General features: G+C 45.6%; 1 protein-coding gene across 3 annotated transcripts in view; it reads left to right on the top strand.

Moving 5' to 3' along the window:
- Positions 1–7,746, top strand: part of LOC135400341 (protein lin-28 homolog) — a 139,361-nt gene extending 131,615 nt beyond the window's left edge. For all 3 annotated transcript variants that reach the window (XM_064632175.1, XM_064632174.1, XM_064632176.1), the window contains 2 exons: positions 433–605; positions 2,994–7,746. In XM_064632175.1, coding sequence (XP_064488245.1) covers positions 433–605; positions 2,994–3,216 — 396 coding nt within the window. In that variant the 3' untranslated portion in view covers positions 3,217–7,746. The remainder of the gene's footprint in view (positions 1–432; positions 606–2,993) is intronic.
- The last annotated feature ends 6,093 nt before the right edge of the window (positions 7,747–13,839 follow it).

Genomic DNA, 13,839 nt, shown 5'->3' with positions numbered 1-13,839 from the left:
GTTTGACCAATTCATGCGCCGTTTACTGCGGGTCGTTGCTGGACAGGAAAAAAAGAAGAAAAGAGAACGAAACTACATGAATACCACCCGATTTCACACTGGATGAGAGATTTAAAAATGGAACCCAAGCCCCCCCCCCCCTTTCCTGTATCCAGCAAATACGTTTACTAACCCCGAAAAAGTCAGACCCTAAATGTGTGTCGAGTGTCGATTGATTTGGTATAAGGCAGTAGACTGTAAGCTGTAATTGTTTCTTAAATGAATATTTCCATTGATATTTCTGACGAACATTTGGGGGAGTTTATGTCTGCAAAGAGACACGTCTGATTCGACTCTCATTGTTGATTCGACTCTCATTATGTTTTCAAGAGCGAAGTCCGTGACGGGACGTGGTCGAGCGTGCTAACTGTGTACGAATTTTCTCATGTGCAGTCGGTGATCCAAATGTCCGGTTTCCGAAGCCTGGGCGACGAAGAGGAGGTGGAATTTGAGTGCAAAGCCTCAGACAAGGGAGTGGAGGCGACGTCCGTCTCCGGACCCGACGGCTCGGACTGCAAGGGGTCGCACAGGAGACCTATGTCCAAGAAGCGATTCCGGAAAATAAGGTACGCCACTTTTTGCCCGCACTGCCGCTGCTTGTGTGCTCTACACTCTTAAAAGGAACTTCACCGCATAGCACGCTCCTAGCCAACCATCATCTCGAATGACATCGTTATCTGCTCTGATTTGTTGAAAACGGGAGGCGTACGCCTTTTCTGTGACAATTATGAACAGCATAAGTGTCACAAAAAAGGCGTACGCCTACCATTTTGAACAAATCGGGGCAGATAAAGATATCATTCCCGATGATGGTTGGCTAGGAGCGTGCTATGTGGTGATGTTCATTTTTAAGAGTGTAGAAACAACTTCATCGCATAACACGATCGGTCACACCTCATTTGTTGAATACTGGAGGAGTACGCCTTTTTGTGACACTTATGCGGTTATTATAATTGGCACAAAAAGGCGTACGCCTCGCGCTTCCTACAAATCAGGAATCAAAACGGTGTCATTCTGCGCAGTGGTTGGCCTTCACCGTGCTATGTGGCTAAGTTCTGGTTTTAGAGTGTACCTCGTCGAATTAACGGATTAACGTGTTATGTGGTGAAGTTTTCTTTTAGGAGCCCTCTACACATCTCCTCCCTTCATCCACCATCCTGTTTTTTCTCTCTCTCTCTCTTTCTCTTTTTTTTTCCTATAGTCGTGAGTATGCCTTTTTGTGGCAATTTGGATAAATCAAAATTGTCACAAAATGGCGTACGCCCCCCCTCTCTCTTCGAATCAGAAGCGATAACCCTATCATTCGTGGCAATGGTTGGCGCCCAGCGTGCTATGCGGTGAAGTTCTGTTTTTAGAGTGTACTGTGGGTGGCCTTCCGCGTGCTATATGGTGAAGCTTTGTTTTAAGAGTGCATGTTCAACGTGCACCTCATCGCTCCGTTGAGGATTAACACGAGCTTACGCTACATCTGCACGAGCAATGCGTGATGCGGAGTTACGAGAGTAAAAGTTTTTATCTCGTTGTAACAAGAGTTGTACTGCACCCCTGCGTCACGCAGTGGCGAGAGCTCGCATCGATTGCGTGGAGAGCTCGATGTCGGGACCCTGAGGGATTGGCGTACAACAGCCGTTAGCGAGAGTCGAGAAGTACAAGATGACATAAAACAAAGCTATAGAATGAGGCGACAACAGACACATGGAGCTCTCTCCCTGTTGAGCAGCAGATTTATATTCGCGCTGCAGCCATTTTCAAAGTGGGAACGATATATTATGTGGCAAACTACTCCTTCGGGAGTTACTTTCACGGGAATGTCTTAGGGCTCCCCTTTTATGTTTCTGTTTCATTAGCAGAAAGCCGTCACTTGCTGCTTTTGGGATTTTTCACTTGCCCGAGAGTCCATTAAAAAAGAGAGCGAAGAGAAAGGGAAAATAGCGTTAGTAGGGTGTCCCACACTCTATAAAAACAGAACTTCACCGCATAGCACGCTGTACACGAACCATTGCCTCGAATGATATGGTTATCGTTTCTGATTCGAAGAGAGAGGGGGCGTACGCCTTTTTGTGGCAATTTGGATATATGAAAATTGCCGCAAAAGGCGTACGCCCCACTCTCTCTTCGAATCAGAAGCGATAACCCTATCATTCTTCGCAATGGTTGGCGCACAGCGTGCTATGCGGTAAAGTTCTGTTTTTAGAATGCAGCTAACTGCGAACTGATTTTTTTAAAAATTCAAATTAGATTTCCACATTTCCAGGAATGGTGACACGTTCTACGGTGGTGGGCCCACCTTATGAGGGCGTCAGAAAATTCCTTGGTCGTCGTATTAATTAATTTGCGCTAATTAACTTTTCAATTATTAGAGATAGAGGCTCGGTTCAAATGTAACATTGGTAGATCGTGTTCCCCTGCCGGATGCCCCTGCCTGTGTCACATTATAAGGCGAGGGAAACGCGCGCGTCCGCGGTCTGACGTAGGAGCGGCGTGGCGATCACTCGTGAGTGAACCACCCAATCGGCACTCCCCTCGGTTCCCGCCACATCACAGACTGACGTAAACATCCCTCACTCTCTTTCGAGCTCTCCGGAGGGGTTGAGGGCTTTTCTAAAACGCGTCCCGGTCAAAGACCACGATCATTGCGTTTATGCAGTGTGGCTCGCTGTTTCTCGTGCAAGCCCCTCAGCAAGAACCTAAAAAATATGAAATATAGGGTTTCATTGCTCTTTTATAGGCGGTTAATATCGCAAAAGTTTTACGTGATATGAGCGGGAGTATATTTATAGTTAAATGGATCGGAAAAGAAAAAAAAAGACATCCATAAAGGTATTGGAACGTCCGTGCACAGAGAAGGACTTTGCTGAAGCTAAGATGTCACACTCTTATTGCACGTAACGCTCGTTAGAAGAAAAAAAAGAGAGAGCACATTTTTCAGTCCTGCCCCCTTATTTCTTTTCCAGGTGCTACAACTGCGGAGAGTTTGCGAACCACATCGCTGCCAAGTGCACCTTAGGTCCCCAGCCGAAGCGTTGCCATCAGTGCAAGTCATCCGAGCACCTCATCGCCGGCTGTCCACAGCGGCAGGACAAGAAAGAGCAGCCCACCTCCAATGGGGACCATCACCTCGCGCCCAAGGACCCGGACAACAACAACACGCTGAGTAACGCCCAGAACGGCCCTTAGCCGCCACAGCCACCTTGCTCACCCTCCATGAGAAGCTACTCTGGGAAACCCCCGGTGATCACCCCGACACTCTACCGTCCTCTGCAAGCGAACAATAAGCACCCTTCCGGGTGACCAGGGAAAATCAATGTCCCGGACATTCGCACGTGCAATCCAATCCTGCGGAATGCTTCGCGTGCTATTCGCCGCGGAAGCGTCCTCGTGATGGGTGCGTTCCGACTAGCGGCTTCGCAATCGACTAATTCTGATACCGGCAGAATCAGGGCCGTGGTGGGTTTATCAAGGCAAAGTTTTTTTGTTTTCTAAACGTCTACTCCGTCGTAAAGTTTGTTTTTGGTCTTCAGAACCTTCTCTTGCAGCGCAATGTACAGAGTGTGAAGCAGCTCGTTGCCTATACTTACCGGACGAACTTCCGGTGGCGCACGACGATGCACTTATACGAACTAGGACTAGGAGAAAATCGTGGGCATTAAACTCAGCGTAACGAAATGAATGTAGCGAATGTTGTGTGCAAGTACCGCCAGGGGCGCTAATGGTGCAAAACAGAACTGAGCATCCATATGGGACTTCATCTCGTATAGCCCATTCTAACCCACGGAAGCCCATAAGTTACGCCCCGTTTATTAACTTGAACAATTTTTCTGTAGCTTTAGCTCACAGAAATATGTCGTCGTGCGACACCAGAAGTAGGCAACGAGTGGTGTGTGCAAAATGCCACTTAGTTTTTTGTGCACGTACCTCGCACATGGGAGTGGCGGGCAGACGTCTTTTCAGTGTGACGCTTCACTTCGCAGATATGCCCGCGGAAGAAACAACCTTGATCTGCCCGTCCTCCCTTGTGCACTCGCACCTTCAGTATACATTGTACTGCTTGGGTTCCTTGTTCTTCTCGTTAATTTTCAAAGGTGTGCCGTTCATTTTGCTCCTTATTTACTGGATAATGGTTCTTGCGGTTGCATGTCCGTGCTCGAATACAACGCGATAACATATCATCAACAGGAGGAACGCGAAAAGAAATGAAACGTCGAGTAGCAAGCTTTCTGTGGCGCATGCGGCTGCCGAATGAGGGCGCAGTGATCGGAAACGTTTTCTTCTTTTCTTTGTTCTGAATGGTGTCGTAAAGCGGGAGATGCGCAATCTCAGTAAATTTATCTATTCGATAGCTTGGGCCCTCAGTACTCTTGCGTCACAAACTTCGTCCCAATCAGACCGACATTTTTAAAGTTAAAATTGAAAATTACGGGTAACACTGTGCCAAAGTCGCCACCAACTGCGCATTGCTCGTCAAATACGGCGGCAAAACTACATCGCATGCACATAGCACCGGGTCTAAAACGAAAACGTCGGCTACTTGTCGGCTACGTAGCCACCTGGAGCAGGAAATCACTGTTGCTTGACGAATTGCGGATTATTTCGCACTAGAGGTCGCCCCGAGCCGTCTTACCGCAAGTTTGTTAGCTAATTAAAAACCGAATCCAACCGAATTGGCGAATCCTCGAATCCTAGGCAGGGATTCGAGATTCGGGAATCCAAATCCCAGTGCGCAAAACGGCGAATCGAATCTTTCGAATCCACCAACCACGTTTGTTTGTTTCTTTTTAAAATTGGCGCCTGCGGAGTCCGCCGAGAACCTGATTGGCCGGCTGCGCCGGGGGCGCCCCCAAAAATCATGACATAAAGCTCCGCCATTGCAGGTTTAAAAGTAACATGGTTTTGCTTTCGATTGTTTCTTATTTTTATGGAAATAATTTAGACTTGAGAGTTAGTGTAATTCATGTAGCCGATTAACAACATGTTAAATGAATTACATATATAAATTACATTACTAAGTATATGTGTACGTTTTTTGTTATGTACTTGGTTTTCATTAAACAACGATATCAAATTCTGCTTCAAAACACTTTTCAGTAGAAGCGTTTTTTCCCCCTGGCTTTTTGAACAATTTTTAAAGAAAGGATTCGAAAGATTCGAAAGATCCGAGATTCGTAAGATTCGTGGATTCGCAGAACCTTCCTTGGATTCGGATTCGGATTCGGAAAATTCTGGATTCGTCCCTTCTCTATTAAACATCGTGGGTGTGCTCTGCTCACGACCTACTACTATACTAGAGACCTGGACGTCCGCAATGCTCCCAGCACCGGGGTAGTAGTTCTGGCAATCGCCGCTTGGCTATGGGATTTGGCGCTAGCTCGCACTATTTGTCACCACGTGACTTGTCGAAACCGCGGCGATGTATGGTAGGCTGTGTTGACAACGATGAAGCACCATAAGAGAGAGAATAGCGCGTGCTTAGCAACGGGCTTAGCAACAGCCTTTGTATCCCTAGCAGACTAAAGACGGTGGCAAGGGTGATTCCCTCTCCCCAATAACGCTATGTGGCGCCTGCAGCGGTCACTAACGTAACTAACCCATGACCCGTCTCTCCCATAGGGGAGCGCCAGCTGTCCAGGTCTCTAGTATAGAGTAGGTCGTGGCTCTGCTACATGAATAACGTGTTGGTTGTTGCTCTCGGTTTACAAGCAACAAGATGTCGAACTATGCGCGGGCAACATAAACTGCGCCTGTCTGCAGCTTTGTGGTACCTTCACGTAGGTTGTGTCGCCTTTCAAAACAAGAGCGTATAGATGGACGGCAACACTCTGGAGCCTCTGCAACATGCATCTAAAGCAGCGCGCACTAAAACCTTCAAAGAACGATTACCGTGCTTTTCCGTGTATGAGGCGCGTTGTTCGCGTTGTGCGCCGGGGTATGTTTCCGTTTCCGCTAAATTTTGCAAAGATCTGGAGATTTTTTTGAAGTGCTTCCGATATGCTAAAGTCCGCTAATCACCGTTGTGCTCGGCAGCCGTCCATTCTTCAGTGTATGCGTAACACGCCGCCGAAGACCCCTCGCGTGGTCACTGTCGGTGTACGTTAACCGCCGATTTAAAAAGAAAAATCTTCATTATTTTTTAAGTACGCGCGTTATAGATCGATGCGCTTTATACACTGCAAAACACGGTAAATATATCTGACGGACGAACACAATATAGGCCTATGGTTCAATTTTTTCCGGTTAAATTCCTTTCGCGAATTCGGGACGGAATCAGGAAATCGAGAAATCGGGACGGAAAGAATCAGGCGCCACCGGTACATTCGGGTGTCATCGGGTTATTATTATTATTTATTTATTTTTTCTTCTTGCTGCGAAGCAAACCGCCTACAGTTAAAGTGCGTATATTGGTCAAACATGCATACCTCGCGATTTATTGTGACAAACACCGCATCGCACAACATTTAAATGTGCTTCGCATAGTTTATTGTTGCGCTCAAATATTAGTTATATCAGACATGCGTACAAATTGCTACTAAATGGTGCACCTGACAACTGGTACCAACCTGATACGTAATGCCAATTCGGGGATAAATCGGGTTTAGCACGAATTGTTCCTTTGGACGAAAAATCAGACCTTAGTTATATAGCTGACATGAGTTTGAGCCATCCACGTTTTACCAAATGAAGGACAACTGTTATTATCTATACATGACAGTCTGATCCATATCAACACCCTCTAGACAAACGAAGCCCTGCTCGATTCGTCCTCTCCCTTTCTTTCGTTTCTTCTCCTCCTCCCTTTCCTCTTTTTTCCCGCGATTCCTCCTATCCCTTTCTTTTTTCCCGTATCTAAAGTGGCGGTGGCGGCCCCTTCAACCAGTCGTCGCAGACGGCTTCGAGAACAAAAACCGTGTGGCTATACGAGTGGCTGTCCATACGGCTGTCGTTGACTCGTTTCCATAGATACAGCTGCCTAAACACGACTGTGATTGGCTGGACTCCTAACGACTACGTCACAACGAGTGGCGATCCCGCTTTCTTTACTCTAGGTGGCGTTGGCTGTGTTCGCTCAGCCGCGTCCTCCGTACTTTCATCCTTGAAACTTTTGGGTATATCTACCAGTACGCTGACGGTTAGCGCAACGCCGATTATTTATTACCCTAATTATTATTTATTTATATACGCTGTACGCTTTTAGTTCGGTACGATAATTACTTGATACTCACCCTATTTATTTGCAATAGAGTCCGGGGTTGCACACCTGCCTGCAAAGCAATCGTACTCGACGAGGCACGCGCGTCCTACTGGAGTGAAAAACGACCTGAAAAGCGAGAAGAAAAAAAAATATATCGCTTTCGGTAGCACTTAACAAAACACGCTGCGCCCATATGAGTTGTGTTCCTACGGTGAAGTGCGATACAACATAGTATGATGTGTGTCCCAGAGAGAGAGAGAGACGTCGGGTGCATGAAGTGACATGGGGTCAAGTGGAATTAGACGTTGTAGGCGTGTGCTCCTTCCTTGTATTGTGATCAACCTGTGATTGTAAAATAGAACATGCTTCCAGACGAAAACAGGTGTAAAGATTTTTGGAGAAAAATAAAACGCAAAATGCCATTCTCGGCATTGTCTTCCTCCGCAATCGGCCCAGAGCTTCTTGGAGTTGCTTTGCTGCCACGTTGCTTTGGAGTTGGAGGACGCTTTGTGGACAAGTGCTGAGTTTGTTCGTCTGAGTCAATCCGTGCCTGATCATGTGTGCATCCTAGCTTTCTCTCGGACATGTACAACAATATACTATGCATGCATACCTACAGTATACATGCATATATACACTATACTATACAATAAGATAGAAACTGAAGTTCTGAGGCTGGAACAACATAGAAGGGACAGATACAAACAAGCCTCAGTAACTTTCATCTTTCATTGTACAATAAGATAATCTATCATACAATACAATACAAGATACAATATTATTATTATACAATAGATAGATGGTTGTTATTATTATACGAGATACTGAAATGTATTTAAAATGCCACACTATATACTGAGTGGGAACGTACTTAAGAGACCGCACAAATACTTGAAAAAAAAGTAAGTAGAGTAGTGTAGTAAATACATGAAATTGTATTTTTTGTTATGTACGCGTAGACATTATTGAGTCGTTGTATAGGAGCTGCATTCCCCAGTGTTCAGCAGCGAACCTTCTCCTCTTTCTTTGAAAAATAATCTACTTGGTGAATGCATTGTTCTTCTCCACAATGTATTGAGGTGAAGATAAAAAAGACCACGGAAGCTAGGATAATTTCATCGTGGGCCATGGCCCTTCTAGCTCACCATAGCCATAGCACCTCGCACCTTGTGAGACTGAACTTGGTATAAAGAGAACCAGGCAATGGAAAAGTAATTCAAGTACAGAGCAGTAAATACTAAAAAAGTATTTGAAATAGCTTAACAAATACCTTTCGGGAAAACTACTTGGTAAGAAAATACTAACGAAAGTAACATACAGTATTTTGAGTACTAAAATACTAACAGAAGTAAAATACAGTATTTTGAGTATGGTACGCAATATACTTACAAGTCTGCTTTCTTCTGGCTGTGGGATTTTACGACAGAGAGTATCATGCTTGAGGGAACCCCATCGGGGATGTATTCCTACACGTCTGTTCAAGGAACCGTTTCACAAAAAGTCGACTCTTATAGAAACCCTTACGACCTACGTAGACCTACGAAGACTAGTCCTAATGTAATGTAGAATGGATTTATATACTTAAAAAAATGTGCAATGCCTACAAATTTGAAAGTTAATCACCATCGAGGTAGTCCCCATCAGAAAACACGCGCTCAATCCAGAGCTGTATCACTCAACTTCCATTTTAAAGTTAAAGGGGACTGATAAAACAACTTGTGGGTCGAATTTCTGAGCTCAGTCTGTTTCTACGGGCAATACTTCTTGAAAACTACCACCTACAACGTCGGCAAAATGAGTTTTTGTGATGTCCCGATAGGGGTAAACTAAATTGCCATTATGCGTTGATCCCATGCTCGCTTTCCGCATGCCACGAAACACATCTCGTCAGGATGCTGCATTAATCCACCGCATGCGCCTCGATGTGGCCTTTACAGCTCAGTGGCGTTACCGCTTGAGACAAATTGATTCTCCCACCTGTTGCCACTGTGGTGCTCTTGAGGATCTGGAGCACATTCTTCTTCATTGCCCTCACTACGAACCTTCCCGAACCACACTCTCCGAGTCTCTTCGTCAGCTGGACTCTCGCCCTTTCTCCCTACCGAAATTGCTTGGTCCCTGGCCCAATCCAGCCCAGCAACGCTCTGCGCTCAAAGCTCTTCTGACATTTCTGGACACCTTCGGACTTCGATCGTTATTGTAAAGGGGCTCGTTATTTTATTCCCCCCATTCCACCAAGCACTGGGGTAGAGTATCGCCTGTTGCGATGAAACTCCCCACTCTCCAAGGCCGAAAATAAAGTTGTTGTTGTTGTTGCCATTATGTATGATTTCGTTTGTAGATAGCGAGCAACCGACTGCACTACTAGCGAGAGTTGGCGTGGAAAAATTTCCGGACGATGCTATAACCGGTGGTTTTTCAAGCAGTATTGTCCCGTATGAGCAAATTTGTACAGAATGTATGCATGTATACGCAAATACGGGTAGGACACCGATGGATCGACGACAACAGTTGGGTCTGCGTCTGGCTTTGTTGTCCCTGAACGGAACAGGGAAGAAATGACATACCTTTCCCACAGAGCATCCTCAACAACCGCAGAACTAGTCGCCATAACTATACTCGCTCTTCAATGCCCTTCCTACCCGTCTGCAGCGCAATAGGTCATATACAGGGTGTCCCAGAAAACGTGTCATTGAATTATAATAAAAAAACTACGCCAGCTAGAATCATGCGGCCAACAGCACTTGTTCTTATTAGGTTTTTGCCACCTCCTAATATGAATGTCATGTACTCCAAGTTTAATTATGTAAATATTTGCGAACTAAACTCGCAAATTTGCCAAGTAAAGGTCACTTTTTTACTCCACCAATATGAAGGGCGTGCCGCATTCACTCAAATTCATGATAATTCACAGTGATACTCACGAGCTATCCCATCGGAAAAAATAGCCGAATATCATGCTTTTCGGAGCACCGGACCATAGCGCGCGATGACTTTTTGAGCGCAATCGCTCTCAGTGCGACGAAAGGAGGTTCCAAAGCCAGCCCACAGAGTGATAGTAGAAAAAGTCACAGTTCCTAAAATTGGGAGAGGGAAAGAATTATCCCAGCGGAAGGCGGATGTGATAAGCCGTGCTTGTTTTATCTCTTTCTGCGATGTCGGGGAGGGCTGGGTTTCCAACCTCCTTTCGTCGGACTGGCAAAGATTGCGCTGAAAAATTCATCGTGCGCTATTCTGTGCGACCTCCGTAGAGCATGATGTTCGGCTATTTTTTACGATGGGATAGCTTCTGAATATCCGTGTCAATTATCATTAATTTGACTAAATTAGACACGCTCTTCACATTGGTGGGGTAAAAAAGTGACCTTTACTAGGCAAATTTCCGACTTCAGCTCGCAAAAATTTACATAATTAAACTTACGTTACACGACATTCACATGAGGAGGTGGCAAAAACCCAGGAAGAACAAATGCCATTGACCGCATGACTCTAGGTGGTGTAGTTTTTTTTTATTATAATTCAATGACACGTTTTCTGGGACACCCTGTATAGTGATTCAAAGGCTGGACTACAAGCCATAATATCATTTCTACGTAATGAGTGTATGGTACCCGCAGTCCACGACATTCTGACTGTGTACATGCAATCCAGGGATGCTGACCATGCATGACATCATATTCAATGCATTCCTGGACACGCAGGCATACTGGGGAATGGAGCGACCGATGAAGTAGCGGACCTAGCACATCTGTCCTCATCACAGCGTCTAGTGCCGTTTCGCGAAGTAGATGTGCAAGACATAGTGAGGCCTTATACACGGACTATGACTAGACAGCAATGGCTACAAGGCGACGGGGACTCCTCGTTGCTCCATCTAGTAGACCCGGAACTGAAATTTTGAGTTCCGTCCAAGTTACCTCGGTCTACCCAGACGCTCTTGCACAGGTTCCGACTGAACGTCCCGTATACGGGCGCCGATTCCTCCATAAAATTGGAAAGGCTGATTCAGCGAACTGTACACTTTGTGCAACCGTGGAGGACACCGAACACTGTTCTAGATACACATCTCAAAGGGCTACCATGAAATCTGCTCTCGGCCGACTGGACAGCCGCAACTAATAACAAACAACGTAATAGTGCCGCGTCCTTGGCCACCTGGCAAGAAGGATGCTGCCTTGTCAGCTTTTATGACATTTATTCAGAGTTGTGAGTCCGGAGTCGGTCTATCAGGACCGTGCGATTCATTGTGTGTTACGTTAACCAGTGTTTATCGCCAACGCGTCGGGTTTTTCTTTTTTTCTTTTGTGAGAATGGGCTCTGTTTATGGCAGTAGCCGAATTTGTCGTGTGACGAATTCAACATCTCCATATTATTTTTTTCGCCAACATCAACATCAAGGGCTAGGACAACTAGCTGAGGAATTATCCGAAAATAGTCACAAAAAAAAATTCTGGAATCGGTGTTTTCTCGTTCCCCTACCTTCGATGATACGTGACCTTGGGTGTCAACAGCAACAACTTTATTTTAATGATGATGATTGGGGAGTTTCATCGGCAGGGCACTCTACTCCATTGCTGGTGGTGTCGTGGTGAAATATGATAATGACTCACCTCACATTGAGGTTAGCCGTCCTGCGGTGTCCGAAATCGTTAGCCTTCGATGTCGATGTCTTATCTGACCCGCAAAGTGGCTTATCTGGCCAATGGTTTAGCACCTATGCTCAATCAGCGCTCCATCACTTCAAAGTACGTGACCTTCCGACGTGGAATAAGTGTGTCCTTCCTGCGCTTTGGATGCTCTTGGTTCCGGTTACATATACTCCCTTCGCCAGAATGTCCACCTAGCCGCATAACCCAACAATACCAAAAAATGGTATCCGTGCTGCTGTCGCATAATTTTTTTATTAAAAAATCTGCAACAAATAAAAAACAACCTGTATAACATCTAAGTGGACTTCACGAAACGTCTTTGGCGTTCAAGCTCTTTTGACTTCTGAAGATTTCGATGCTTTTCGCCTGCTTACCAGCGAAAATAAAATATCACCGAACATGGCTGGTGACTGAACATGAGTAGAGACGCGAACCAAAGCCAAGGACGCACGCGGCACTAAAGTTTCACCAAACCAAGTTATATTGATTCAGGAACAACAATGGACTGAAGGTACAACGACTCAGCTTGCCTCAGACATTTTCTTCAACTCTCGTTTTTAGAGAGCCATTTCGAGAGCCATCTAGAACAGCTCTTCGGTACTGTAGCGGGCACAGCGCACTGGTTATGCTGCCGCGTGCGAAGCTGTTCGGCGCGGGCGGCGGTCAATAAACGATTCTACGCTTGACAGTTCAACATGAAGAGCGTTCCCTGATTCCTTGGGATTATTGGAGATGATCAAAACAGTAGTTCTTTCAAAATGCTGCTGTCTTGGCACTTTGTGTTATCTGGTATGGGAGCAGTACTAAGAATAACCTTTACTGCTTCCTGTTGACTTTCCTCGATATTGGGTTCATTGTAAACGATTATACTACGCATTCTACGGTCTTGGAACGGAAACTCTTATGTACGTTGAAATTTCGAAAACAACCATCGCAGCAAGATGATGCCGCTACACGATCGAAGAAAAAGTCTTTTCGGGCTGAAAAAGTTAGAAATCAATGCATACACACAATTATTCTTTTGGTCTTCAACTACATCAAAGCGTCGAGGTTAGTGTAGTTTCCCTTTCTTTTATTAATAACGCGTCCTGGAGTAGCCAGTCCCGAGTGGCTCGAGACTACCATCTCAATTTTTTTTCTTTTAAAATCAATCAATCAATCAATCTTTTGGTCTTCACAAATGTGTGCTCAATTTCTCCAGAGCTGACGCTGACACAGTATCAGCTTATTCAGCACTTCAATGAAGCCGCCTCCAGGTATGTAACGCAGAAATGGTATAAAAATGGTATTGAAAATAGTATAGACCTACAGAGAGCAGCAATATTACCCTGAAGGTTACAATTTGTAATGGAACACCACTTGTTCACAGCATGTTGATACTCCCCGTTCATATAGTCCAAATGGTGAGAGCACGCGTGCATGCAGAGTCGCACGAGAATAACGGAGCAAAGACACCATCATCTTGTTTTAGCATTAATTCCGCATTCTCGCGAATTTGATGTCTTCTGAGTTTTCAACCTCTTCACGACATTTGCTAGTTCAGTCGTATCGTGCCACTTTGTTCCCTCGGGGCAGAGCCGTTTGTCTGCTACACTCTTAGAAATGATGGTGGTGGTGGTGATGGTGAAAGGGCTCTTAGAAATGAACTTCACCACATAGCACGCTCCTAGCCAACCATCATCCCGAATGACAACGTTCTCGCCCCTGATTTGTTGAAAACGGGAGGCGGAGCCTATTCTGTGCCGTGCATAATAGACACAAAATAGGCTCCGCCTCTAGTTTTCAACAAATCTAGGGCGAGAACGTTGTCAGTCGGGATGATGATTGGCCAGGACGCTAGGAGCGTGCTGTGTGGTGAAGTTCAGAGGTGCCGGCTGTGCTGTCTGGTGTTTTTCCTGGGTTTTCCTCAGACGCTTTCAGACATATGTCGGCACAGTTAGAAGTCGGCCCAGGACTCACATTCCC

Source organism: Ornithodoros turicata, chromosome 7, assembly GCF_037126465.1.
Source record: "Ornithodoros turicata isolate Travis chromosome 7, ASM3712646v1, whole genome shotgun sequence".
Classification (NCBI taxonomy): domain Eukaryota; kingdom Metazoa; phylum Arthropoda; class Arachnida; order Ixodida; family Argasidae; genus Ornithodoros; species Ornithodoros turicata.
This window is presented reverse-complemented; position numbering and strand designations above follow the sequence as displayed.